The 27,234-nt window shown below is 45.7% G+C and overlaps 1 protein-coding gene across 5 annotated transcripts in view; it reads left to right on the top strand.

Moving 5' to 3' along the window:
* The first annotated feature begins 320 nt into the window (after window positions 1-320).
* LOC147422848 (diacylglycerol kinase 1-like) overlaps window positions 321-27,234 on the top strand; it is an 87,294-nt gene continuing 60,380 nt past the window's right edge. Inside the window, exons 1-4 of one of the 5 annotated variants that reach the window (XM_086503831.1) lie at window positions 322-494; window positions 573-610; window positions 684-893; window positions 8,766-8,930. In XM_086503831.1, coding sequence (XP_086359957.1) covers window positions 608-610; window positions 684-893; window positions 8,766-8,930 — 378 coding nt within the window. In that variant the 5' untranslated portion in view covers window positions 322-494; window positions 573-607. Of the gene's footprint in view, window positions 495-572; window positions 611-683; window positions 894-8,765; window positions 8,931-27,234 lie in introns of all 5 variants that reach the window. The other 4 variants (XM_086503833.1, XM_086503832.1, XM_086503835.1 and 1 more) reach the window with 4 other exon arrangements.

The following is a 27,234-nucleotide window of genomic DNA, read 5'->3' as shown; positions in this document are numbered from 1 at the left end:
CGACAGAGATGCTTCTAGAGAGTGGCACATCTACACTTATTAAATACCCGCACCTCCGTTTGATTCTCACTTTCCGCTCATTAATCAAAATCATTCAAAAACCATATACTTACATTTACTACATTTTGAATAGCCCATTTCAATTATGCCAGCCGGTTGCCTTGGATGTAGCTGGGTTATCCATCTTTCCAAGGGTTCTAACTTTCGCATAATCTTGAGAGTGGGTCGCCACCATGTGAACCCACCCCATTCTACGAAAACTGCAAGTCTGCATGTGAGTGCGCTTTTAGAAAGCATACCATATCTGGAGGGACCAGACTCCCACTTCGAGCCTCGAGGGTCAATCTGCAACGTAAACCTGAACGGGCAGAACTCATCCAGCTCAGCTCGGCTTGCGTTTCTGTCAATCGCGAGTCGCGACATCGCGCGTGCAGACAACGAAAGCAAACGAAGGAAAAACTTCTCTCATCGCTGCTTCTCTGTGTCCTTGGCAAGTAAGTCATTCGTTTTGGGCGCCAGCTTCTGCATTCTTTTCTTTTTCCTTTTAAGCGGAAATTGTGCTCGTTTCCCAGAATGCAAAGCTCCTTCTCTCTGTAGCGGGAAAGGAATGGTATGAGCTCCGCAGATTTCTTCAAGAGCTTCCCAAGCTCGTTGTTTATGCGTTTTGTATGTTCTCCATGCAGGTTAAGATGGGGGATCCAAATCCAGAGTTTATTCTCAACATGAGAATTCCAGACTACATTTTTGATCCGGAGCCTGATCCGGATACCACTCTAGAGCACGAAAAAAGAGTTCCTTCTTACCCAGTGCTTGCGTTTATCAACTCTAAGAGTGGTGGCCAGCTTGGTTCAGAGCTTCTCAAATCATACCGAGTGCTTCTTTCCACCAAGCAGGTAAGCAGGTAGGCTCTTATTTTTTACAATTGTAAGTGCCGCAAAATTGCCTCATATCAAGTTTACTGGGCTAAGGTGATGGAAACCAAGAAAACAACAAATGTCAACTGCTATCTTGACAGCCACAGGAATTTGGAAATTTGAGGGCCTTAGGCTTACATCATAGGAAGGAAAGAGGTTCTTTTGGTTTGAAACTCATACATTTTTGATACCATTGCTGATCATACAGTTACAATTTATCTTCAAGAAGCCACATTGAAATCAAGCATAAATCTCCCTTCCTGGCTTGCCACCCAAGCTCTTACCTTAGCCATATGCAACAAAGTGCACACCCTCCAGATAGTGAAACTATCGGTCTGCCTGATTAGCCTACCTTCTTCCCTGCTTTCCTTCCCAAGGCTAAGCTTAGAGGTCTTTCAAAGAAGAGTTTAGCTCTATGTTACAATGCGAGACCGTGCTTTGTGGCTCTTGGATGTAATGAACTATCGAGCTAACAATTAGGTTCAAGCACCTAAAGACACAATGGAAATGTTCCAAACAAGAGGCTGCCTCAAGCGCTGCTCCGTGCAAGTGGGCTGATGCTGCTCCAAGCCACTCCTCAGCTCCTCTCAGGACTTGAGTAGGCTCGCAGCAAATCTATCCTCCAATCTCCTGCTCAGACCAACTCTTTGCATCTCTGTAAAAGTCCACTTGGTGGACGGGCTCCAAGGGCCGCCTGCACGAGGGACTTGTGCTCGAATCTGGTGGAGCAACAACTCCTTCCAGGGCTCCTCCCGTGGAAGCAGTCCTCTGACCACAAGCTTCCCTTAGGAGGGCTTCGCTTTGCTGTGCTTGGTCGATGATCCCTAGCCTCCCCTGAGAACATGGTAAGGTGATGACCTGCCAGGCCACTTTGGCCCGCGTTAATTGAGTGTCACGCCCCGACCACAAAAAATTCCTGATCAACCTCTTGAGCTTGCTGATGCAAAAGCTCGGGAAGATCTAGCAGGACGCGATGTACCACATAGTAGCCAACAAAACCTGGTTGGCCGCTATAGCTTTGCCTGCCAAAGAGAGCCGTGAAAAACATCAATGAAGCAGTTTCCTCCTAATGGACAGGAGGAAGGGAGTTGTCTGTTGCTCTGGGGATAAGTCCAAGACAACCTGACAGTCCAGATAGCGTACAGATTCCAGAAGTCTTTGGGGGGGGATCCACCTGAAGCCCTCACCCTGCGACCAATCAGGCGTAGGAGGATTGCCAACCCAAAAAGCCAGCATCTTCCTCCAGTTGATTAGTGCTCCTAATGTACAATAAAACACCTCAAGAGCTTGCTCACACCAGTGCAAATTGGCCTCATGGTCCTCGAGGTACATGGCTGAGTCATCAGCAAATTGAGCGTCAAGTAGCTCTTCTTCCTTAATAGGGAGTTCTAAACCACGCAAGCTAAGCTCTTGTGAAGTCAAAAATTTGTCATCGCCTCAACATAGAAGAGAAAGAGGAAGGGGGCAAGAGGGCAACGGTGAGCATGAAGCGTTCCCATCTTCCCCCTGCCAAAAGCACCTGACTGTGCGCACATCTGTAGAGGGCTGTCACGTGACACATCCCAACCCTATGTGTCCGTGGACAAGCTACACCACAGCAGGGTTCAGTCAGTCCAGTCAGTCTAGATTTAGCAGTGATCTGGCACTTTTGTGAGTCTATTCGTAGACCGTGCATGCCCAGTCACTTAGTATAGATGCATATCCTCTGGTTGCACACATCATGATCATCAGTATTCCCTTCAGAATCCATCAGATTCCAAGGGAATTTTTCAGTGCATGTAGCCTGTTTTTCCCTATTTTTGGTATTTTCACTTATTATTTTTAAGTGACTTTCCAACAAAAGTAGGTAGGGCAATTTTGCTAAGTTAATATATAAGCAAACCCAAGTTAGCACTTTCTGGCAGAAGAGGCAGCAGGAGCTTCCCGCTCAACAAGCAACTTCTCAGCAGTACCCCAACACTTGGCGTTTTTGGAGCTCCCAGCCTCGCCATACCATCAGCACCTCCTAGCGTTTTTGCATACACATCAGCCTGGCGTTTCCACCTCTTGCATGGTCGCCTTCATCTCCCAGACCCCTAGCGATAGCAGACCTACCAAATCGCCAGCAGATGCAGTAGTGTCTGCTAGCGTTTTCCATTTTCAGCCATTAGCGTTTTTGGAGATCCATCCACAACCCCAGATCAGCACTAGCGTTTTTGCTAGCATTAGTAAGCATCAGCGTTTTTGAGTTTGAGCCCCAACCTGTAGCAGCAGATACACATCGTTTTCAGCATTAGACATAGTAGCAGAGTAATCCCTTGAAGCATTGCAAAGATCCACCATTTTCAACCCTTAAAACGCAGCCAAAACAGTCAATTTCAGCCACCGAAACAGTCCCGAAATTCAGCAGATAGAAGACCACAGATTTCAGCCATCAAGTCGTCGTTGTCATCACCGTCGTCGTCATCGGCATAGTCCAAGTTGCATCAGTCCATTGCATACGCATTGTACCACTTTGTGCAATCAATAAGTAGACCACTCGCGCCGACGAGAGTGGGGCCTTCGGAGGAGGGTTTTACAACGTCTCTGGTGTCGTATCTCTCTTCTCTCTCTATCTCTCGGTCTCATACACTTGCACGCACATTGTCCATTCACTTTGTTCGTGATCATAGCACTTTCCATTAAGAACGGAAGGCTCTCCCTGCCATAAGAACTAAAAGGAACCTTGAGCACAGTTCGGAGCACTCATCTTGAGCAAAGCGCAAACAATCAGACCGTTGCACCTAACATTGGTATCAGAGCTTTGGCAGTGTTCTGTATCACTCAAGGAAAGAACCACAAGAATCACAAGGAATTTTTTTTTGCTTGTTGAGGTCGCACGAACCCAAGTTCACTTGGGCGTGTCGATTCCTAATCGTGTTTTTTGAAGAGTGACAGGAATCCCAAGAAAGAAGGGCTTGTCCAGCCTCCCTTGTGTCTCTTTTCACTCATTGAGAGCGGACCGTGCACTTAGCGGCCGGCCAATCGACGTGAGGTGGGAAAAAGCAACCTTGGTGTGAGCGCAAGGCCGCCAAGGGGTGCGCCCGTAGAAAGGAGTAGAACTCGGGTATAAAGAAGATCCTTCTCCAACGCGATTTGCAAGCGAAATAAAACCTCAAGAACCTCAAGAACTCAAGAACCTCAAGAACCAAAGTTCCTCGTGAACTTAAGAACCCAAGACCACAAGAACCCACGATTGCAAAATGGTCATCACTCGAAGCGGAATGGATACTTCGCTCAGAGGTGATGAGCATGAGAGAGGCGAAGACGAATTTTCCCTACCAGGAGGTTTTTCAGACCCTCCCCCTTTTCCATCTACGACAAAGATTGCACTAACTCCTATAGAGGAGTTGGACCAAGAAAGAGAAGCAGAAAGAAAAGCCTACGAAGAAGACATGGCAGCCATAGAGCGCCGGTACCAAGAAAGAATGGCAGCCATAGCGCGTGAGAGCGAGCAAGCAAGTTTGGAAGCCAAAGTAAGACAAGCAGAATTTGATCGTGAGAACAAAGCAATACAAGAACAGAGCGACCGACAAAACAAAGAGTTCTGGCGACTCTACTCTCAAGTTCAGGCACAGATGCAAGAGATTTGGGGAAAGGAGACTGTCTCAGTCTCTTCTTCTCCAAAGCATGATACACAGGATTTGCATGATTGTGTGAAGCATGATGATGATTTGATTGACAATGACTTACATGATGTTTTGAACGACAATGATAAGCACAATGATTTGCATGATGGTAAGCATGATGATTTGTATGACAAGCATGATAATTTGGATCACAAAGATAAGCATGATGACTTGAATGATATTGCTAAGCATGATGATTTGGATGCCAATGACAAGCATGTTGATTTGCATGATCAAGATGTGATTTCTCACAAGCATGATAATTTGCATGAAGAAGATGTGATTGTTCACAAGGATGATGTATTAGTGGATGCTTTTTTAAGCGAAACTAATCTCGTTGTAGATTCGATCAATCACGAAGAACCGATCTTGGCTTTCGAGTCGAGGTATAAAGAACCCCCACAGGACGATTCGATCATTCAAGAAGAAGCGATCTTGGCTCCCGAGCCTAGGTCCAAAGAACCCTCACAGGAAGTATTATGTGTTCGCATGATTGATATGCACACATTGTTCGAGTGTTTCATTCGTGATTGTTTCCTGTATTTAAGTCAGCGTCTTTATGTGATCCCTTTTCCTACGCATGACATATTGTATGTTGAGCACGTTTCCCTCATGGATGAGCACGAATGTATGCGGATTTTTCGTGAAAAGTTTGTATGTAAGGAAGTCACATTCCATGTCTCTTCCTTGGCATGACACAGTTTCTGAACGAGCACATGATAGTATGAGCACCAAGCATGGGCATTTCCATTGTGATTTGCCACAGTTGATCGATTTCGATCAAACAGAAAAGATTCGATCTCATTGTTTGCATGTGTTTGATGAATGGTTTATCATTCCGACTCTATGTTCATCTACATTGCATACATAGTCTTTAGAGAAGACAATATTTTTTTCCTTCACTTTACATGGAATGGGTATGTTCATGCAGTGTGACATAAAAACGCGTTTCATGCAGATGAAACCCCGAAACCCCGAAACCTATGAAACGTTTTGCCGAAACGCATGAAACGGACATGCATTTTTTATGAAACATTTTTCAAGAAACTTTCTTCAATAGAAGTACTTTGCTAAATGAATCAATGATGCATCAGTTATGATTCATGAAACTAGTGGCTATGTTTTAAGTTTCATCAATACTGAACATCTCTTTGATCGTGCTCGCTTGAAGTGGCTTCTAAGCAGTGAGCATTGACAGTGAGCATGTCTCTCTCTCTCTCTCTCTCTCTCTTGTGCACATTAAAGTCTAGAGTCATGTGTGCTACATTGTATACATATCTATCATATTTTATTAATATATAATTTACTGTCGTTTATGAAACCTGTTTCACGTTTTTGACGCTATGAAACGAAACGTTTCAAAACCTTGAAACCCCGAAACGACCGAAACCACGAAACGTTTCATGTCACACTGTGTTCATGGTTTTGTGTTGGAGATGGTTTCAGGAATCTTCAGCCATGGAGATTCTTGAAGATGGAAGAAGCAGGACTCTAGACGAAGTTGACGCAAGGAAGGAGATTCAAAAGATTTTGTCGCTTTCTGCGCGGCCCAAAGAAGCAAGCGTTGCAGACCTTTATGAAGTTCAAGTACTGCACGACCCACACATCAGAGTGGGCCGGCGAAGAGTCCCTTCCAGGATTCCAGATGCTATTGGCGATCTCCCTCGATGCCATACAGTTCGATACCAGTACCTCACTTTGAAAAGGAGGGGATGTCACGTGACACATCCCAACCCTATGTGTTTGTGGACAAGCTACACCACAACAGGGTTCAGTCAGTCCAGTCAGTCTAGATTTAGCAGTGATTTGGCACTTTTGTGAGTCTATTCGTAGACCGTGCATGCCCAATCACTTAGTATAGATGCATATCCTCTGGTTGCACAAAGCATGATCATCAGTATTCCCTTCAGAATCCATCAGATTCAGTCAGGGGAATTTTCTAGTGCATTTAGCCTGTTTTTCCCTATTTTTGGTATTTTCACTTATTATTTTTAAATGACTTTCCAACAAAAGTAGGTAGGGCAATTTTGCTAAGTTAATATATAAGCAAACCCAAGTTAGCACTTTCTGGCAGAAAAGGCAGCAGGAGCTTCCTGCTCAACAGGCAACTTCTCAGCAGTACCCCAGCACTTGGCGTTTTTGGAGCTCCGAGCCTCGTCATACCATCAGCACCTCCTAGCGTTTTTGCATACACATCAGCCTGGCGTTTCCACCTCTTGCATGGTCGCCTTCATCTCCCAGACCCCCACAGCGGTAGCAGATCTACCAAATCGCCAGCAGCAGATGCAGCAGACACTGTCTGCTAGCGTTTTCCATTTTCAGCCATTAGCGTTTTTGGAGATCCATCCGCAATCCCAGATCAGCACTAGTGTTTTTGTTAGCATTAGCAAGCATCAACGTTTTTGAGTTTCAGCCCCAACCTGCAGCAGATACACAGCGTTTTCAGCATTAGACATAGTAGCAGAGTAACCCCTTGAAGCATTGCAGAGATCCACCATTTTCAGCCCTTAAAACGCAGCCAAAACAGTCAATTTCAGCTACCGAAACAGTCCCGAAATTCAGCAGATAGAAGACCACAGATTTCAGCCATCAAGTCGTCATCGTCATCATCGTCCTCGTCATCGGCATAGTCCAAGTTGCATCAGTCCATTGCATACGCATTGTACCACTCTGTGCAATCAATAAGTAGACCACTCTCACCGACGAGAGTGGGGCCTTCGGAGGAGGGTTTTACAACGTCTCTGGTGTCGTATCTCTCTTTTCTCTCTATCTTTCAGTCTCATACACTTGCACGCACATTGTCCATTCACTTTGTTCGTGATCATAGCACTTTCCATTAAGAACGGAAGGCTCTCTCTTCCATAATAACTAAAAGGAACCTTGAGCACAGTTCGGAGCACTCATCTTGAGCAAAGCGCAAACAATCATTACGTTGCACCTAACAAGGGCTGACACACCTCTAATCCAAGCATCTGAGAAACCCATCCTACGTAGAGTGACCTCCAAGAAATCCCAGCCAACTCTGTCATAAGCCTTCTCAAAATCGAGGAGGAGTATCACAAGATTCTCTCCTCGAAGGCGTGCAAGGGCGGACGCCTCTCAGAAGGTGAAAATGTTGTCAAGGATACCACGCTCCGTGACAAAACCTGTCTGAGTCCCATGCTCTCAAGTAGCTGAATCCTCAAACTCAGAGCCTTGGCTAAGATTTTGTAGGCTGAGTTGAGAATGGTAATGGGTCGCCACTGTCGAATCTCATCCAGGGAGCCTCCCTCCTTGGAAATAAGGTATATCAAACCCTCACTCATGCTGCTGTCAGGCATCTCTCCAGCGTGCAAATTGTAATGGTAGGTGTTATGTCCCGCTCACAGGAGAGGGGATCTAGCCCAGATGCCGCCGGGATGGGCGTCTAGTGTCCGGGCGGACTTAGTGTGAACCTGGCCAGTGTGGCCGACCATTATTATAAAAGGGAGGCCAAGGTCTCATTTGCAGTTATTGACCCCACTGGCAGAGTGCCAGTGGTTAGCCCGCGAGGCTATGAGTGCGCGAGGTCACCTCGAGGAGGTGAGGCCCGGTGGTATGGGACGCCCGGTCTTACAGGTGCACGCCTACGTCCTCAGACGCTTGCCCCAGCACGGGGGAGCTGTCGGGTGGTGGCTATGGTCGGGTGGTTCGTCCGACGCGTATTTGTAGGCGGTCCGTGTGGCCGGGAGATCCCATCTCCTTGTTCGTTTCATGGTATCAGAGCCGGCTTGGCTGCACGAAGGACCGTGTGCACACCTACGGAACGGTTCGGGTCGGAAAACCTCATGTTCGCGTAATTTTTTTTAGTGATTAAATTGCTGAAATTACTTACTTTAATACAGTTCGACTGCTGATTTTTGATAAATACCAGCAAATTAATAGATGGGAGTGCTGGAAATTGAGAGATTTCTGATGAATTTACTGGTTTTCGATGAAAAGCAGTGTATTTACCCTTAATTTGCTGGTTTTGTATTAAAATTCAGCATCTGGTGACTCTTTCAATCTCTCTGTAACCTCATTATCTGTATGAAACGCAGAGAGAGAGAGAGAGAGAGAGAGAGAGAGAGAGAGAGAGAGAGAGAGAGAGAGAGAGAGAGAGAGAGAGAGAGAGAGAGAGAGAGAGAGAGAGAGAGAGAGCTCTCTGTATGCTTGCTTGGCATGGAGCTGTGTTGGAATTCTGCAGGGAAGCGTGAGGAAAAGGCTGGGAGAGGGAGTAGCGCTGCTGGTTTTTTTTTTCCAACGTGGAGAGTCCCATTGCGCTGGCTCCTACCTTGCACCTCCTTTGCCTGCTGGGCACACGCGGGCACGCGTAGGCTGCTGCCCCTTTCTTTCCACGCGTCACCCCAAGGTTATGGCAGAATCTCTCAACGCCATATTTTTTTTACGCACCTCTTCTCTCTCTTCGTTATATTTTATTAAGTGACTTTTATTAAGTGGGCCTTTTATTTTAAAGTATGGCTAGAACTTTTTGAGTCTGTTAAGCTATCGTCTGAAACCTGAGTTATTAAAATAACTCACTTACAGAGACTTCAAAGTTTGCAGAGAAACTCATTTTTGAGCTCTCTACTTCTCTCTGCTGCTCATCCCTCTCTCTTGCTCGCGCTCCCGCCATCACCTGCTCGTGTTAGACGCTTACGCCGACGCGTAGAGCTCTTCGCAACTTCAACTTTTCGCGACCAAAAAGTGTAAAAAAGGCTCGGTTCTGCGTGAATTTTCCAATTTTTCATGCACTTCGCCATGGATTCCTCCAGCTCGGATATGCAGCGTGACGACGCGCCAGGTAACATTCAAATTCCATTAACGCATGCTCTCTACACATGGATTACAACTACTTTCCAGAGTTTCGACCAGCGTGTCACCGCTCTGGAAAACGCGAATGTTCAGACGAACCTTCGCTTGGCCTCTCTCGAAGGGGTCGTACAAGGGCTCAGTTCCCGACTTTTTACTCTCGAAAATATGGCTCAGTCGATGACTGCGCGTATTTCCGAGGGCGAAACCCATCTCCAGCATTTGCGGACGCAGATTGCTGCCTGTGGGCGTTCGTCGCAGGGTGGTCCGACTGCCACAATTCCGTACAAAACTACAAATTTCTCATGTGAAGAGGAGTGTACGGAATTGGCCGTAAATAATTGGCTCCACCAGTGGACCACATACTTTGATCTCCATGGGGAGCATGATGAAACGGAGGATTCATATGATTCCTCTCTATCTGCGCAGTAAGGCGCTTACCTGGTGGCGTGACATGATAGAGAAGCCTACGACGTGGGCTGATTTTTGTGTGAAGTTCAAGAGGGATTTCGCCAAAATGGGCCCTTTGAAAGCTTATGCCAAACTGCAGTCTTTCGATGAAAACTCTGTCTTTTGATAAATATACGACAGCTTTCAAAGAGGCACTCACCTTCTGCAAGGTGGACTCTACGCACGTGGTGCACATGTATCTGTTGGGATTGCATGAGGACTACCGTTGGGCCTTAATAAAGGATAAAGCTCCGTCTGACGTCGAGGATGCAGTGGCAAAGGCCAGGGTGTTCCATTTGATAAATGGAGCGAATTATGAGAAGAAAAGAATTGCAGACCATCAATCCGGTGAGGGTGCTTCGAGGAAGCGACCCCGATTCCAGTATAAGTCCAAATCACGCCGAGATCTTCTCAGAAGAAGAAGGAAGCCAGGAATGCTTCAGTTGCTGATGCAGTGAAGAAGGGGACTTGCTTCGGATGTGGCCAGACGGGTCACCAAATCAAGGATTGTCCTAAAAAGAAAAAGACGCAGAAACCGCAAGGCCGTCCTTCGGTTCAGATTCACGAGATCTCAGGTAACTCTGATGTTGTTCAAGTTGAAATCCATCATTTAGTGCACAGTTCATGCACTAATTGTACTTTTAGCACCAAAGTGTTTGATAAGCATGATCTTCTCTGTTTCCCCGGGAAGATCAATGGTCACGATTGATTGTATTCCTTGATAATGGAAGCTCACATAATTTTGTGGATGCAAAATTGGTGCAGAAACTGAACCTGCGGACGAAGGACAGTGACCATGAGTATCGCGTGAAGATGGCTCGTGGCGTGGATACGGATGTATGGAATCGGATGGTTCCAGACTTGTCGCTTGAGCTGGCTGATTACAAAGAGAACCTGGACTTCCACATCATGCGCCTGGACAGAGCAGATGTTATTTTAGGAATTCCATGGTTTTATGATAAACAAGACTCATTGTATATAGACTATGTACATCACTCTCTTGTTTTTGTTAAGCTGAACATGCCTCATGTATTTGTGTCGCTTTGTAATCAGAAGTCTGTAAATAATGGTTTTGCAATACCAGTTGTTACTGCTTTGGAAATGTATAAAGAAATAAAGTCTTTTGATATTGACTTTTATCAATGTGTACCATCTGCTTGGTTTGATTCATTAGTGCGTGGTACTTCTGTCACTGAATTTCGTAAAAATGTTTCATGTTCTTCTTTTGAACTTCGGGATTCCGATGAATCCAATCTTATCCGAGAAATCATGACTGATTTCAAGGATGTTTTTCTTGATGATCTACCTCTTGGCTTGTCGCCTTCGAGAGGAGTCGATCATGGCATTGAGTTGGTGGCTGGTAGTCGGCCCTTCTCAAAGCAACCCTATTGGTTTAGTAAAACCGAGGAGGACGAGATTCAGTGACAGCTGAAGGATTATCTCAACAAGGGTTTTGTTCGGCCTAGCAAATCCCCGTGGGGAGCGCCAGTGTTACTTTCTCGAAAGAAGGATAACAATATGTGCTTCTGCGTTGATTACAAGGGGTTGAATAAACTCACTGTCAAGAACAAGTATCCGCTCCCGCGCATGGACGGTCTGATAGATCGGCTCCATGGAGCGTTGTATTTTACGAAGATAGACCTGCGATTAGGCTATCATCAGATGCGGATCAAACTGGAAGATATTCCTAAGACAGGCTTCCATACGCGTTATGGTCACTACGAGTTTTTGGTCTTGCCTTTTGGTTTGAACAATGCTCCAGCTACGTTTCAGCAGATGATGAATGATCTGCTGAGACCATTTTTAGGCAACTTCGTTGTTGTATTTCTCGATGATATCTTGATCTACAGCCGAAGTTTGTCAGAGCACCTAGTGCATATACGCGTTGTTCTCGAAGTACTGAGAATTGAAAAGCTTTGCTAAGGCTTCGAAGTGTGAATTCTTTAAAAAAGAGCTTCTGTACTTGGGTCACATCCTTACTGGCGATGGGATTCGCGTCGACCCTGAAAAGTTAGATAAAGTGCGAAATTAGTCCATTCTGAAGAATGTGCGCCAAGTAAAGTCCTTTTTAGGCTTTACTGGATTCTTTTGCAAGTTTATCAAGGATTACTCTAAAGTTGCTGCTCCGCTTACGCAACTTTTAAAAGGAGGGGTGAAAGGGCCGAAGAATTCGGATCCTCATCGTAAAGGTAATCCCCCTGTTGTCTGGAATGAGCGTCTCGACGAGAGCTTTCGGACACTAAAGCACTTCGTGACTACTGCGTCAATATTACACATTGTGGATCCTAGCAAACCGTTTGTGGTTGAAACGGATGCTAGTGATTATGCTATTGGCGCGGCATTATATCAGGATGGACGTCTTGTTGCGTTTGAAAGTAAGAAGCTCTCTGATGCTGAGATGCGTTACCCAACGTATGAGAAGGAGCTTTACGCCGTAGTCCACGCCCTGAGGAAACGGCGGCACTACTTGTATGGCTCTACGTTTGTTGCATGGACAGATCATCACTCCTTGCGCTATATCTGTGATCAGGGTGATCTCAGAGGCCGGAAGGCTAGATGGGTTGAGCTTATGCAAGAGTTTGACTTTGAGATCCGTTATAGAAAAGGATCCAGCAATCGAGTTGCCGATGCGCTCAGCAGGATTCCTGAGGGTCAATGCCTTGTCTATGGCTGAAATCTCGACGGATTTCTATCTCTCTCTCTGAGGGCTATGTCGTTCTGATGGCCATTTTGGCAAGATATGGAACGAGGTTGAAGCGGGGCATGACTTGCATACAGGCTTGGGTGGTCCAGAGACCCAAGTGAGTCGTGCTGGAGAGACGAGACAACGACAATATTCCATTAGAGATGGACTATTGTTCAGAAATGGTAAAGTCTGCGTGCCGGAAATCGATGAGATTTGACAAAGGATTTTGTGCGAATGCCACGATGTTCCTAGCGTTGGGCACCCGGGCATCCAAAGAACTTTAGCTTTGGTCAAGCGATATTTCTATTGGCAAAGAATGCGCTCTTACATAGAGAGCTATGTGAAGAGATGCGCTCAGTGTCAGGTCAATAAGGCAGAGCGCCTTAGGAAAGCTGGCCTGCTACATCCATTGGAAATCCCAGATGCCAAGTGGCAGAGTATTTCCATGGACTTTATCGTTGGTTTGCCAAATACTAGTCGAGGCAATGACGCTATTTGGGTTGTGGTCGATAGACTCACAAAAATGGCGAAGTTTATACCAACGAAGTCGACAGTAAAAAGCCATGAGTTGGCGGTTTTATTTGTCGATCAGCTTTATAAGCTGTATGGTCTCCCAGAAGATATCGTCAATGATCGGGATACTAAGTTCACTGGCCGATTTTGGCGAGATGTGTTTGCTCACCTTCAGATAAAGTTGAGTATGTCGTCTTCTGACCATCCTGAGTCTGACGAACAAACTGAGAGGATGAATCAGACATTAGAGGACATGTTGAGAGCCTATGTCTCTCATAGGCAGTCTGACTGGGAAAGGTATCTTCCACAGTTAGAGTTTGCCTATAATAGTAGCAAGCATTTTGCTACTGGATGTAGCCCGTTCATGCTGATGTATGGATTTGAGCCCAAATCCCCAATTGCTATTGGCTTAGAGAAAGTCAAGGAACGCCAAGCTCGTGATTTCTTGTATGATATGCAGGAAATGCTCGAATTGGCTAAGGATAGTATAAGAATGGCTCGTGACCGAGTCACTACTTATGCTAATCAAAAGAGGTCTCCAAGGACTCTAGAGGTGGGACAATGGGTTTATCTGAAGACACCCAAGGATTCCAAGACTATGCGAACAGGAAAGCATTATAAGCTTTCAGCTAGATATTGTGGTTCGTTCTTGATCACAAAGAAGATTGGCCAAGCTGCCTACAAACTAGCTCTTCCTTCAGATGTTAGTGTACATCGAGTGTTTCATGTCAACCGCCTTAAAGTGAAATTGGGCGAAGCTGATGTTGTCGTGCCTATCGAGGAAAATGTATGGCAAGATATGCAAACTGAATATATTCCTCGAGAACCAGAAGCAGTTTTGGATCATCGTACCTGTCATTCTCGCCAAAAGGCTTATGATGAGTACTTAATTAAATGGAAGGGTCAATTTGAAAAGTTTGCTACTTGGGAACCTGTTCGAGCTTTGAAGGCTCAGTTTCCCCACTTCATTGATGAGGACATCAATGGTTCTTAAGGGGGGAAGTATGTTATGTCCCGCTCACAGGAGAGGGGATCTAGCCCAGATGCCGTCGGGATGGGCGTCTTATGTCCGAGTGGACGTAGTGTGAACCCGGCTAGTGTGGCCGGTCATTATTATAAAAGGGAGGCCAAGGCCTCATTTGCAGTTATCGACCCCACTGGCAGAGTGCGAGTGGTTAGCCCGCGAGGCTAGGAGTGGGCGAGGTCACCTTGAGGAGGTGAGGCCGGGTCGTATGGGACGCCCAGTCTTACAAGTGCACGCCTACGTCGGGATGGGCGTCCAATGTCCGGGCGGACGTAGTGTGAACCCGGCTAGTGTGGCCGGCCATTATTATAAAAGGGAGGCCAAGGCCTCATTTGCAGTTATCGACCCCACTGGCAGAGTGCCAGTGGTTAGCCTGCGAGGCTATGAGTGCGCGAGGTCACCTTGAGGAGGTGAGGACAGGTGGTATGGGACGCCCGGTCTTACAGGTGCACGCCTACGTCCTCGGACGCTGTCCCCAGCACGGGGGAGCTGTCGGGTGGTGGCTATGGTCGGGTGGTTCGTCCGACGCATATCTGTAGGCCGTCCGTGTGGCCGGGAGATCCTGTCTCCTTGTTCGTTTCAGTAGGCGCTATAAAGATCCGAACCAAGCATGTCTCAATACTTCAAGAAGAAGCTGGGAGTCAAACCATCCTCCCCCGGAGAGCTACCTTGGGGGAGTGCCTTGAGGGCCTCATGGAGCTCCTCTGGTTGGAGAGGCAACTCTAGTCTCTGACGCATCTTCTCAGAAATAAGGCAAGGCATTTGTCTTCAAACCTGCTCTTTGCATGCACCCTGACGCTCTGACTGTGTCTCTATTGACAACAAATCACGGTAAAGTCAATAGCAACTGCACGCATATCCTCATGCTCTAAAGCAATTAACCCGTTGAGTCTCCTCAACTGCCTAACACTGGTGTGTGCATGGCGGGGCCCGAGTGTCTTAAAGAACTCCATAGTAACTACTAACTCTGTCGCCCACCTGGGTCCATTGAGCTCCTCTGGTTGGAGAGCTACCTTGGGGGAGTGCCTTGACGGGCTCATGGAGCTCCTCTGGTTGGAGAGGCAGCTCTGCAATTGAATCTTTGGACACAACTTGTTCCACAAATAAGCTTTTACAGATGGATATACCTTCAAGCACTACTCAGTGTTAGTCTACGACATCCCTTCAAGAGGACTTCGTTGTTCTAGATAAACCGATGGAATACCTTGCAGATTTCCAACCAGTGGTCATTACTCAACAGAAAGCTCAAGTTTGTTTACCAATAGTTTCACTTGAAGCAGATAAAGATTCAATCTTTTCTTGGACAAAGCTCGAAGTTACAAATGACTTCGACAAAAGCACTAACCAAGTTGCAGATGTGATACTCATACTTTCGACAGAGATGAGACAAGTTCGAGATGAAGTCAATATTGAGTTTGGTACATACAAGATTGTCAGGGTCAATAATAGTGCCATGACATGGGACTTAACAATTAGAGCTTTGGACGCAAAAGCAAGCAGAAATAAATTTTCCTCTACTGGAGTTTCTACAACTACCCCTGGGTTTTATTTTAAAGAGGGAGGGAATGTCACGATTGTGACTATGTGACAGTATTACATCTACTCCTAGTCGCAGATATGCAAAGTGCCATGCCAAGGAGGACCCCTACGCTTGGATAGTCATGACCCTTCGCCCAAAAGACATGCCTCTTCGCCAAAAGCCACACTCCTTCGACGACTGGTCACACCCTTTGCTCTACGGTTGCGACTCTTCGCCCAATGGTTGCAGCTCTTCACCGAAAGGATGTGTTTTTACGTCTAAAGGCATGTCTCTTCACCATGAGACATGTTTTTTCATTCGTGACTCTTCATCTCCTATATAAGGAGCCTATTGTACTCAGTTTTGGGGCATTCATTCAAGAAAACAAACATCAGTGTTCTCGTCTCGAGTCTCAGTTTGATCTCAAGTATGAAGTTTTTAAGTCTCAATTATAGGATTTGCACCACTAATCCTCACAAACTTGGCCAACAGCCAGAGAGTTTGTATCAAATCTGTCACTCCGAAGTCTCCCGTATGATGAGAGAACTCAAGAGCCTGAACTTGACGCCAGCCCATCACTAAGTCCAGAGTCCACTCAGTATGGTCCCTGCCACACAATGGGAAGGAGAAACCAACCGTTGTGTCTAGGGCTTGTGTCCCTCTAGTTGCCAAAAACAGTACGTGGACTCTGAAGCGAGCCGCCTCAAGGTCTGGGGAGGAATCGCTGTGGAAGCGTGTGAAGTCGTAAACGAAGAAGTCCCACCGGCAACGCATGTCGAAAGTAGTCAGTCCTCGAGGGATTACTGCAAAGGGTGATGTTTGCACCAATAGAGGTGGCCGCAAGAACGGCTGTTCCTCTCTTGCAAGGCGGCTCGTGGCAAAAGTGCTGCCAAGAGATGTCACTTGTACTATGTGCATGTGGACAAGTTACTTCAGGTCTAGGGTTCAGGTCAGCTTAGGAAGTGTTCTGGCACCTTTGTGAGTCTGTTCGCAGGTCGTGCATGTCCAGGCACTTAGAGTAGTTGCATATCCTTTGGTTGCACACATCATGATCATCAGCATTACAGTCAGTAGCCATCATGAGCATTTTACAGTGCACAAAACCCATTTTCCTTATTTTAGCCATTTTTCACTTATTATTAATAAGTGACTTTGTTGGGAAATTGGGTAGGGCAAATTGCCTAAGTTACTATATAGGAAAGTTGGTGCTAGCACTTTCTGGCAGAAGGGGCAGCAGATACCCATCATCTGGCAGTGCACCTTCTCAGCAAGACCCGGCAGGACAACCTAGCGTTTTTCAGCCATCAAGACCAGCCTAGGGTTTTCAGCAAGAGCAGATCAGCCTTGGCGTTTTTCCCAGCAGATCAGCCCTGGCGTTTTCAGATTGCAGATCAGCCCTGGCATTAACAGATTGCAGAATCAACCCTAGCGTTTTTGCAGACCCAAGACAGCCTGGCGTTTTTGCAACTTGCACATTAGAGCTTTGGACGCAGAAGCAAGCTGAAATAAATTTTTCTCCTGGAGTTTCTACAACTACCCTTGGGTTTTATTTTAAAGAGGGAGGGAATGTCACGATTGTGACTATGTGACAGTATTACATCTACTCCTAGTCGCAGATATGCAAAGTGCCATGCCAAGGACCCCTAACGCTTGGATAGTCATGACCCTTCGCCCAAAAGACATGCCTCTTCGCCAAAAGCCACACTCCTTCGACGACTGGTCACACCCTTTGCTCTACGATTGCGACTCTTCGCCCAATGGTTGCAGCTCTTCACCGAAAGGATGTGTTTTAACGTCTAAAGTCATGTTCTTTCACCATGAGACATGTTTTTTCATTCGTGACTCTTCGTCTCCTATACAAGGAGCCTATTGTACTCGGTTTTGGGGCATTCATTCAAGCAAACAAACATCAGTATTCTCGTCTCGAGTCTCAGTTTGATCTCAAGTATGAAGTTTTAAGTCTCAATTATAGGATTAGCACCACTAATCCTCACAAACTTGGCCAACGGCCACAAAGCTTGTATCAAATCTGTCACTCCGAAGTCTCCCGTATGATGAGAGAACTCAAGAGCTTGAACTTGACGCCAGCCCATCACTAAGTCCAGAGTCCACTCAGTGTGGTCCCCGCCACACAATGGGAAGGAGAAACCAACCGCTGTGTCTAGGGCTTGTGTCCCTCTAGTTGCCAAAAATAGTACGTGGAATCTGAAGCAAGCCGCCTCAAGGTCTGGAGAGGAATCACTGAGGAAGCGTGTGAAGTTGTAAACGAAGAAGGCCCATCGGCGACGCATGTCGAAAGTAGTCAGTCCTCGAGGGATTATTGCAAAGGGTGATGTTTGCACCAATAGAGGTGGCCGCAGGAACGGCTGTTCCTCTCTTGCCAGGTGGCTCGTGGCAAAAGTGTTGCCAAAAGATGTCACTTGCACATCTAACCCTATGTGCATGTGGACAAGTTACTTCAGGTCTAGGGCTCAGGTCAGCTTAGAAAGTGTTCTGGCACCTTTGTGAGTCTGTTCGCAGGTCGTGCATGTCCAGGCACTTAGAGTAGTTGCATATCCTTTGGTTGCACACAGCATGATCATCAGAATTTGCAGTAGCCATCATGAGCATTTTACAGTGCACAAAACCCATTTTCCCTATTGTAGCCATTTTTCACTTATTATTAATAAGTGACTTTGTTGGGAAACTGGGTAGGGCAAATTGCCTAAGTTACTATATAAGAAAGCTGGCGCTAGCACTTTCTGGTAGAAGAGGCAGCAGATACCCATCATCTGGCAGTGCACCTTCTCAGCAAGACTCGGCAGGACAACCTAGCGTTTTTTAGCCATCAAGACCAGCCTAGCGTTTTCAGCAAGAGCAGATCAACCTTGGCGTTTTTCACCAGCAGATCAACCCTTGCGTTTTGTAGATTGCAGATCAGCCCTGGCATTAACAGATTGCAGAATCAGCCCTAGCGTTTTTGCAGACCCAAGACCAGCCTGGCGTTTTTGCAACTTGCAGATTACATCAGTGTTTTGTAGATTCGTCGCGACAGAACCAGCTCTAGCATCAACGTTTTTAGTTTTTAGCATTTAGACTCCGCATGTCACGTGACACATCTAACCCTATGTGCACGTGGACAAGCTACTTCATGGCAAGGGTTCAGTTCAATTTAGTTAGCCTAAATTAGGAAGTGATCTGGCACTTTTGTGAGTGTGTTCAGAGACCGTGCATGTCCAGACACTTAGAGTAGATGCATATCCTCTGGTTGCACACAACATGATCATTAGATTTCCATCAGAACCCATCAGGAGCTTTTTTATAGTGCATAGACCTATTTTCCCTATTTTAGCCAATTTTTACTTATTATCTTTAAGTGACTTTTGTTGAGAACTAGGTAGGGAAAATTCAGTAAGTGACTATATAAGAAAAACTTAGCGCTAGCAATTCTCGTAGAAGAGGCAGCAGGAGCAGCTTCGTTCAACAGACACCTTTTCAACACGACCCCCCACCGGCAGTTTACCTAGCGTTTTCTGCATCTAGACCCAGATCCAGCCTAGCGTTTTTGCATGCAATTCAGCCCTTGGCGTTTTTGCATTGTAGATCAAGAGATTCACAGCAAGGCACAACAGATCCACATCAAGACACAACAGACTCCCTAGCGTTAGCAGATTTCCACAGCAGAGCCCAAATCAGCCCTAGTGTTTTTGCATCAGCATGACACCTTGGCGTTTTTGCAGATCTTCGTGACAGAATCAGCCCATAGATCAACATTTTCAGTTTTCAGCAGTTAGAACCCTCAGAAGAAGTCTCGAACTTCGCAGATCTCACGTGCCTGCACAGCAGATCCTCGCCGCACGGTCAGACCCCGCAAAGTTTGCAGATTCAGCCCGGAAAACGCAGATTTCAGCATCTGCGTTTTCAACCCATTGTCGTTGCTTCGTCGTCATCGATATAGAGTTAGCATTCAGCAAATACAAGATTTGCAAATTTCAGCCCTTAGCGTTTCAGATTTCAGCCCGTCTCGTCGTCGTCCTCATCGTCGGCAAGTCCAAAGCATTGTAGAGATTTGTGCAATCAATAGTAGACCGCTCTTGCCATAGAGAGTGGGGCCTTTTGGAGGAGGGTTTGACAACATTCTGGTGTCGTATTCTTCTCTCTCTATCTCCGAGTCTCATGCACCTTCATTCACAGTGTTTATCCACTTTGTTTGTGATCACTTGCACTCTCATTAAAGGAACGTAAGGCTCTCCCTTCCGTAAGTAAAAAGGAACCTTGAGCACAGTTCGGAGCACTCATCTTGAGCAAAGTTCAACATTCACATATGCTGCACCTTACATTGGTATCAGAGCTTTGACAGTGTTATGTATCACTCAAGGAAAGAACTACAAATTTTTTTTTTGCTTGTTGAGGTCGCACGTAACCCAAGAGCTCTTGGACGTGTCGATTCCTAATCGTGTTTTTGAAGAGTGACAGGAAACCCAAGAAAGAAGGGCTTGTCTAGCCTTCCCTTGTGCCTCTTTTCACTCATTGAGAGTGGACCGTGCACTTCGCGGCCGGCCAATCGACGTGAGGTGGGAAAAAGCAACCTTGGTGTGAGCGCAAGGCCGCCAAGGGGTGCGCCCGCGGAAAAGAGAAGAGCTCGGGTAAAGAGAAGATCCTTCTCTAACGCAGATTGCAAGCTAAAGAAGAACCTCAAGAACCTCAAGAGTCAAGACCCTCAAGAACCTCAAGAACCCAAGACCCGCACAAACCCAAGTTCCTCGTGAACTTAAGAACCTACGACTTCAGTGGATGGTCATCACCCGAAGCGGAACGGATACTTCGCATGGAGGTGGTGAGCATAGGAGTGGCGAAAAAGAGTTTTCCTCACTGGGAGGTTTTTCCGACCCCATCTACGCCAAGGATTGCACTAACTCCGATGGAGGCTTTCGACAAGATGACGATGGACAGGAAGCTAGAACGCGAAGCACGAACAACAGAAAGAATGGCAAAAATTGATCGTAAGTACCAAGAAAGAATGGCAGCCATAGCGCGTGAGAGCGAGCAAGCACACTTGGACGCCAAAGAAAGACAAGCCGAATTGGATCATGAGCGCAAAGTAAGAGAAGCAGCATTTGATCGCGAGAACAAAGCAAGAATAACAATGAACGAACGACACATGAAAGAGATGTTGCGACTCTTTTCTCAAGTGCAGACACAGATGCAAGAGATTCGGGAAAAGGAGACTCTCTCCGTCTTTTCTTCTCCCAAGCATGACACACATGATTTACATGATTATGATAAGCATGATGATTTGAATGACAATGATAAGCATGAAGATTTGAATGACAATGATAAGCATGATGATTTGAATGAAAATGATAAGCATGATGATTTGAATGATAATGATAAGCATGATGAATTGCTTGATAATGACAAGCATGATGATTTGCATGAAGATGATGTGATTGTTCGAAAGAATAGTATTTTTTCAGTCACTTTACATGGAATGGGTATGTTCATCTTTTTGTGTTGAAGTGGTTTCAAGAATTTTCATCCTCGGAGGTTCTTGAAGAAAGGTAGAAGCATGACTCTAGACGAAGTTAAAGCATCGGAGCCACAGAAGACTCTGTGTCGCTTTCGGCGCAGCCCAAAGAAGCAAGCATTGCAGACCTTCCAATAGAGTGGGCCGGCGAAGAGTCCTTTCCAAGATTCCAGACGCTGTTGGCGATCTTCCTTGACACCGTACAGTTCGGTACCAGTACCTCACTTTGAAAAGGAGGGGATGTCACGTGACACATCTAACCCTATGTGCACATGGACAAGCTACTTCATGGCAAGGGTTGAGTTCAATTCATTCAGCCTAGATTAGGAAGTGATCTGACACTTTTGTGAGTCTGTTCGCAGACCGTGCATGTCCAGACACTTAGAGTAGATGCATATCCTCTGGTTGTACACAGCATGATCATCAGATTTCCATCAGAACCCATTCGGAGTTTTTTTACAATGCATAGATCTATTTGCCCTATTTTAGTCAATTTTCACTTATTATTTTTAAGTGACTTTTGTTGAGAACTAGGTAGGGTAAATTCAGTAAGTGACTATATAAGAAAAACCTAGCGCTAGCAATTCTGGCAGAAGAGGCAGCATGAGCAGCTTCGTTCAACAGACACCTTCTCAACACGACCCCTCCCGGGCAGTTTACCTAGCTTTTTTTGCATCAAGACCCAGATCCAGCCTAGCATTTTTGCATGCAATTCAGCCCCTGGCGTTTTTGCATTGCAGATCAGTAGATCCACAGCAAGGCACAACAGATCCACAGCAAGACACAACAGACTCCCTAGCGTTAGCAGATTTCCACATCAGAGCCCAAATCAGTCCTAGCGTTTTTGCATCAGCCTGACACCTCAACGTTTTTGAAGATCTTCGCGATAGAATCAGCCCATAGACCAGCGTTTTCAGTTTTCAGCAGGTAGAACCCGTAGAAGAAGTCTCGAACCTCGCAGATCTCACCTTCTCGCAATAGATCCTTGCCGCACGGTCAGACCCCGCGAAGTTTGCAGATTCAGCCCGGAAAACGCAGATTTCAGTATCTTCGTTTTCAGCGAGTCATCGTCGCATCGTCGTCATCGACATAGAGTCAAAATTCAGCAGATATAAGATTTGCAGATTTCAGCCCTTAGCGTTTTCAGATTTCAGCCCGTCTCGTCGTCGTCCTCATCGTTAGCAAGTCCAAAGCATTGTAGAGATTTGTGCAATCAATAGTAGATCGCTCTCGCCATAGAGAGTGGGGCTTTCGGAGGAGGGTTTGACAACATTCTGGTGTCGTATTCTTCTCTCTCTATCTCTCAGTCTCATGCACCTTCATTCACAGTGTTTATCCACTTTGTTTGTGATCACTTGCACTCTCTCATTAAAGGAACATAAGGCTCTCCCTTTCGTAAGTAAAAAGGAACCTTGAGCACAGTTCGGAGTACTCATCTTGAGCAAAGTTCAACATTCACATCCGCTGCACCTTACACCGCAAGATCAGCCCCAAGCCTCACAGATGTGACCTTCCTCAGTGCAACAGACTTGGACACTCCAAGTCAAGATTCTACCGCAACATGACAGGAATTCACTTCAAAACAGTTCACAGTTCACAATCGATTCGACACGGCCCGACGGAGTTCCGTGCCTAGGGATATTGGCCCCTAAGACTGGCGTCCCTTTCAGTATTTCTTTTTGTATTAATCTGTTGCACAAAGTACACGAAGTGGTTGGGACTCACTCTCAGACTTTGTGTCCAGATGCTATGAGAAGTGGGAGCCCAACTACACTTATAAAGAGTTACAAGGGATGCCAAAAGCAGAGGTTGTAAAAAGATTCTCCCTAATAAAGAATTCTCTTTAAGGGGGGGGACCAGCCCATCTTCTGGTCCCCAGTACTGTGTCGATCTTCTCACTCTCTCTCTCTCTCTCTATATATATCTATTTCTCTCTATATCATTTGGCTTCAATAATAAGAGATAAATTCTATTTATCTGAATATATTTTATATTGTTATACACTCCCGTTTGTGACAGTGGTATCAGAGCATGGTCTCCTCTCTTTCTCTGTAAAGGAGGATGACTCTGGGAAGATACGGGAAGAAGCCATGACAAGCCAAGAGAGAAGTAAGCAGGCGGAAACCTAAGTCCTGCAGGAGAAAGCTCGCAGAGTTGGAATTTTTTTTCTCTCTGCAAGAAGTTGACACAAGACTTTGGATTCTCTGAGAAGGCAACAAGAGCATGATGTTGAAGAACCTAGGAGCGGAATGCTCGAGATCCTTCAGAATTTAGAAGATATCTATGAACATTAATCCAGAACCATAGCCAAGAAATCCCGTCATCTCGGGAAGGATATGAAGAAGGTCTTTAGACCTCCGAACCCTCCGATCAAGTTTGATACTTTTGACGGAGGAGAATATGCCCCGAAAGCTACCGCTTTCATTTGATAGTATGAAGTTGCCTTTGCAAACGGCAATTTCTGAGAAGCGTCAAAGGTAAGGCATGTGACCAAACACCTCAAGGGGATTGCAAGTACTTGGTGGTATACCAAAGCTTTGCAAGGAACTTACAACAAGACTTGGATTCAATTCAAGGCTGAATTTTTTTCCTCTACGCTTTGAGGAAGGCATCCAAGAAGATTGGGATCGGTTTGCCCAATAGAAATACGAGCAAGTCCAAGCAAGTAGTGGTTCACTCTTGCCAAGGTAGCTCCACTCTTGCCCCTCTCTGAGGAAGGAAAGATGAAGAAATTCAACGAAGGACTTTTGCCGAATTTTGTAAACCCATCTGCAAGATACTTTGCAGCAGATGGTGGAGTCAACAATAAAAGCTGAAAGTGTACACCTTGATGTACATAGAATACAATCCCCGCAGTGGGACGAGAACCATTGAACACAGAAACAACGAATTTTTGTTACCTCTCCTCGAAGGATACATTGCTATCCGGAGAAAGTTTTGGAGTAAGGGAATTCAATCTAACTCCCGAGTTTTTGACCCTCAAACTTTAAGTGAGAGGGCAGGTTGGATCAAAGTTAAATCTTTGAGGAACTCATAAAATGCGTATTGCTTTTATGCACGAGATATGCATGTGTCTGACCAGGACAATCACTCTCGCGTATTTATGAGAGTAGGATCAATTTGAAACATTGTTTTCTGAGATGAATTGGTTTGCTCAACCATCCGGAAGGTCAACTATTGATCTCGTATCCGGTAGTTCACAAACAAATTACCTGCTATTGCGGGTAGGACGGCAGAAAGGAAGGAACCATTCAGATCTTTCAACCAAGAAAAGCTTTCACTAAGCTTGAATACTCTTTAAGCCCACACCCCCTACCCGGTACGGGAAGATATGGTAGTGCTTTTCGCACAAGTGAATGAACACTCTTTACGAGGGAAGGAACAAGCGACGACTACGGCCTGTGCTCGAGGAATCCAAGGATTGAAATCCTAGATTATTTGATGAGCGGGTTTTGCTCTAAGATCGAGCCAAGGGATCGTCAAGTTGAGCGTCTTTGCTCTAAGGATCTTACGAAGGGAAGGTAATTTCCCAGGTTCATTGAAACTCTAACACAGCTTAAGAATTATGTACACTTTTGAGTACATGGATAACACACGAAGATGCAGACCTATGCCAAGGAATTGGACGAGAGTTTGTTATACTCTCTTGAGCGCCTTTTTGCGCGCAAGAATATTCTGACACGAGAATCTCTATTTGAGATGTGTTTGCTAGAAGGAATCTACGGAGAAGAGGTTTTCCGATGGTCGTTGATCATTGAGTACGCTATGTGCTTTTACCATTACAGTAGCAACTTTTGGTTGCGGTATATGTTTCTCCATGAGCAGGTCAAGTAGCATTTACACGCTGCTGGAATAAATTCGAACTATTATGTTCGTAAGAATATAGTTTGCCATCTGTTTCAAAATGGTAAGAATTACATATGGGAGAACATCCCTGAGAATCAAAGAGGGTTCGCTCTGTTGTGAACCGGGTTTGAACGTACGTTCAGAAAATGGTATGGCTAGAATCCTATCTGCCGGAGATTTTGCAAGTCGGCATTGATGCTCGCAAGGTGAATCATGTTTTATGATTTTGTAAGGAAGAGGTGCTAATGGGTGTCGGAAAATCACTGCTGGTGGTAATAACTCGCAGGAGGAAACGATTGGAAGAAAGTGCTGTCGTGCACAAGGAATCTTCGGCCTGGAACCGTTCGCCTACGTTGAGCGACGGCCTGGAACAAGAACCTTCTTTAAGGTGATCGCAAATTGTGGAAGAAAGACATCGAGCTTAATGCTCTATGACTTGAGCATTCCCTATGTGGGAGGACACAAGAGGTTTAATACCCTCTAGACTAACAGCGCAGGATTATGCACAAAGACAGATACCTAGATTGATTTCTAGGAGGATTATTCTTCTCGGGATTGAGAAGGTGGAATTGAGTTAACAGATTCTCGGATGAGGAAACTTCCAATCTGTTGGAAAGACGCGAATGACGAGTTCTTACATGGCTCGTAAGTTTGATGAATAGTGAAGGATATCCTCGAGGTACTAGAGGAAGGACATGAAGTGGTAAGGTAAGTATTGAATTCTTGAATTTTTGTTTAATTTAATTTTTTAAGTTCTCTTTTGAGAAAGGACTAGCTCAACTCACCATTGAGCAAGATTTGGAATCTTTCCGGTTTCTCCCTGGCAGTTCAGTTGGACCTCTACAGTTGAGGACAAGTGTTTATAAGTGAGAGGGATGTTGCTAAATTGGCTTTATCTGACAGAAAAATAATTCTAAATGAATTATTGGATTTATAAGTGAGAGGGTTTTCTCGCTTGGAACATCAAGGAAAAATAAATCTAAATGAATTATTGGAATTTTAAGTGAGGGTTTTTCTCACTGGAGACATCCGAGTACAGAGTATTCCTAGTGCGTCATTCAAAGTAATGACGATAGCACTGTGAACGAGAATATCTGTAAGGCCACCAAGAACGGGTACTTCTGATGCGTCACATCGGATGGGTGACAGGGACCATCCGGGAACGGGCATCTCTGATGCGTCATAGTATGGGTGACATAGAGCATCGTGAAGGGGATTGTACCGTAAGTTCGGTAGGAAAGGACTAGGTGATAGGTATTCCTGATGCGTCACAAGGTGGGTGATGGGTTCATCGGAAAGGGGATATCCATAGTCGAGAGGAAATCCAAACTGGAAAGAGGAATACGCGTAAAGACGCAAGCACAAGAATAAAGATGGGTTCTGAGAAGCTTTTCTTAAAAAGCGAAAAATTTGAACGAGTTTTCCGGGAAGAGCAAACGCTTTCCCGTGAGGAATCTATGTTTGCATTGCATTCGTGCATGTGGTAGCATCCAGGGACTCCTGGGAAAGCATTGATTTTAACTTATAAGGTTTTATTGAGTTTTTGGGCAGGTTCAGACCAATTTTAAAAATATGCCGGCCGTCCACTTAATAAGTGGGCAGCCACTTAGAAAATAAAGCAACAAAACCAGCCAGCGAATTCTCTCTCCCTATTTCGGGTAGAACAGAAAAAAAAAAAAAAAACGGCCGCGATCTCTTCGCGAGTAGCTATTCGTGCCATGGTGAAGGAGCTATAAAAGCACCACATGCCCTCACCGAAGGGGGGTTGCCAGCGCCAGCAAGAGAAGACGCTGCCGCCAGAAGACGCGAGAGATCGCGAGACTACGAAGCACGGAAGTCGCTTTTCTCGCGCAAGAGCGACAGGTACCTATTGTGGATTCGCCATACGAATTGTTGTCGTGTGTTTGCGTGTGTGTTTGTAGGTACTTCATCGCGAAGGAGAAGCGAGAAGGCTTCGGCCTACGCTTGGGAAATCGGAAACGGAATTCGGAAATTGTCTGCGGAGTCTCAACTCCGAGTACAGACGGAAAAAGGATTGAGAGCTTGTCTCTCGGATTTCCCTTACGGGAAGGAACGACCATCGAGTCAGAGATTTAAAACGGAGGGGTTTTCTCCGGTTCTTGTGCTTGTAAAAAGATTCTCCCTAATAAAGAATTCTCTTTAAGGGGGGGGACCAGCCCATCTTCTGGTCCCCAGTACTGTGTCGATCTTCTCACACTCTCTCTCTCTCTCTCTCTATTTCTCTCTATATCCTTTGGCTTCAATAATAAGAGATAAATTCTATTTATCTGAATATATTTTATATTGTTATGCGCTCCCG

Source organism: Adiantum capillus-veneris, chromosome 27, assembly GCF_014529385.1.
Source record: "Adiantum capillus-veneris isolate H3 chromosome 27, ASM1452938v2, whole genome shotgun sequence".
NCBI classification, from domain to species: Eukaryota; Viridiplantae; Streptophyta; class Polypodiopsida; order Polypodiales; family Pteridaceae; genus Adiantum; species Adiantum capillus-veneris.
This window is presented reverse-complemented; position numbering and strand designations above follow the sequence as displayed.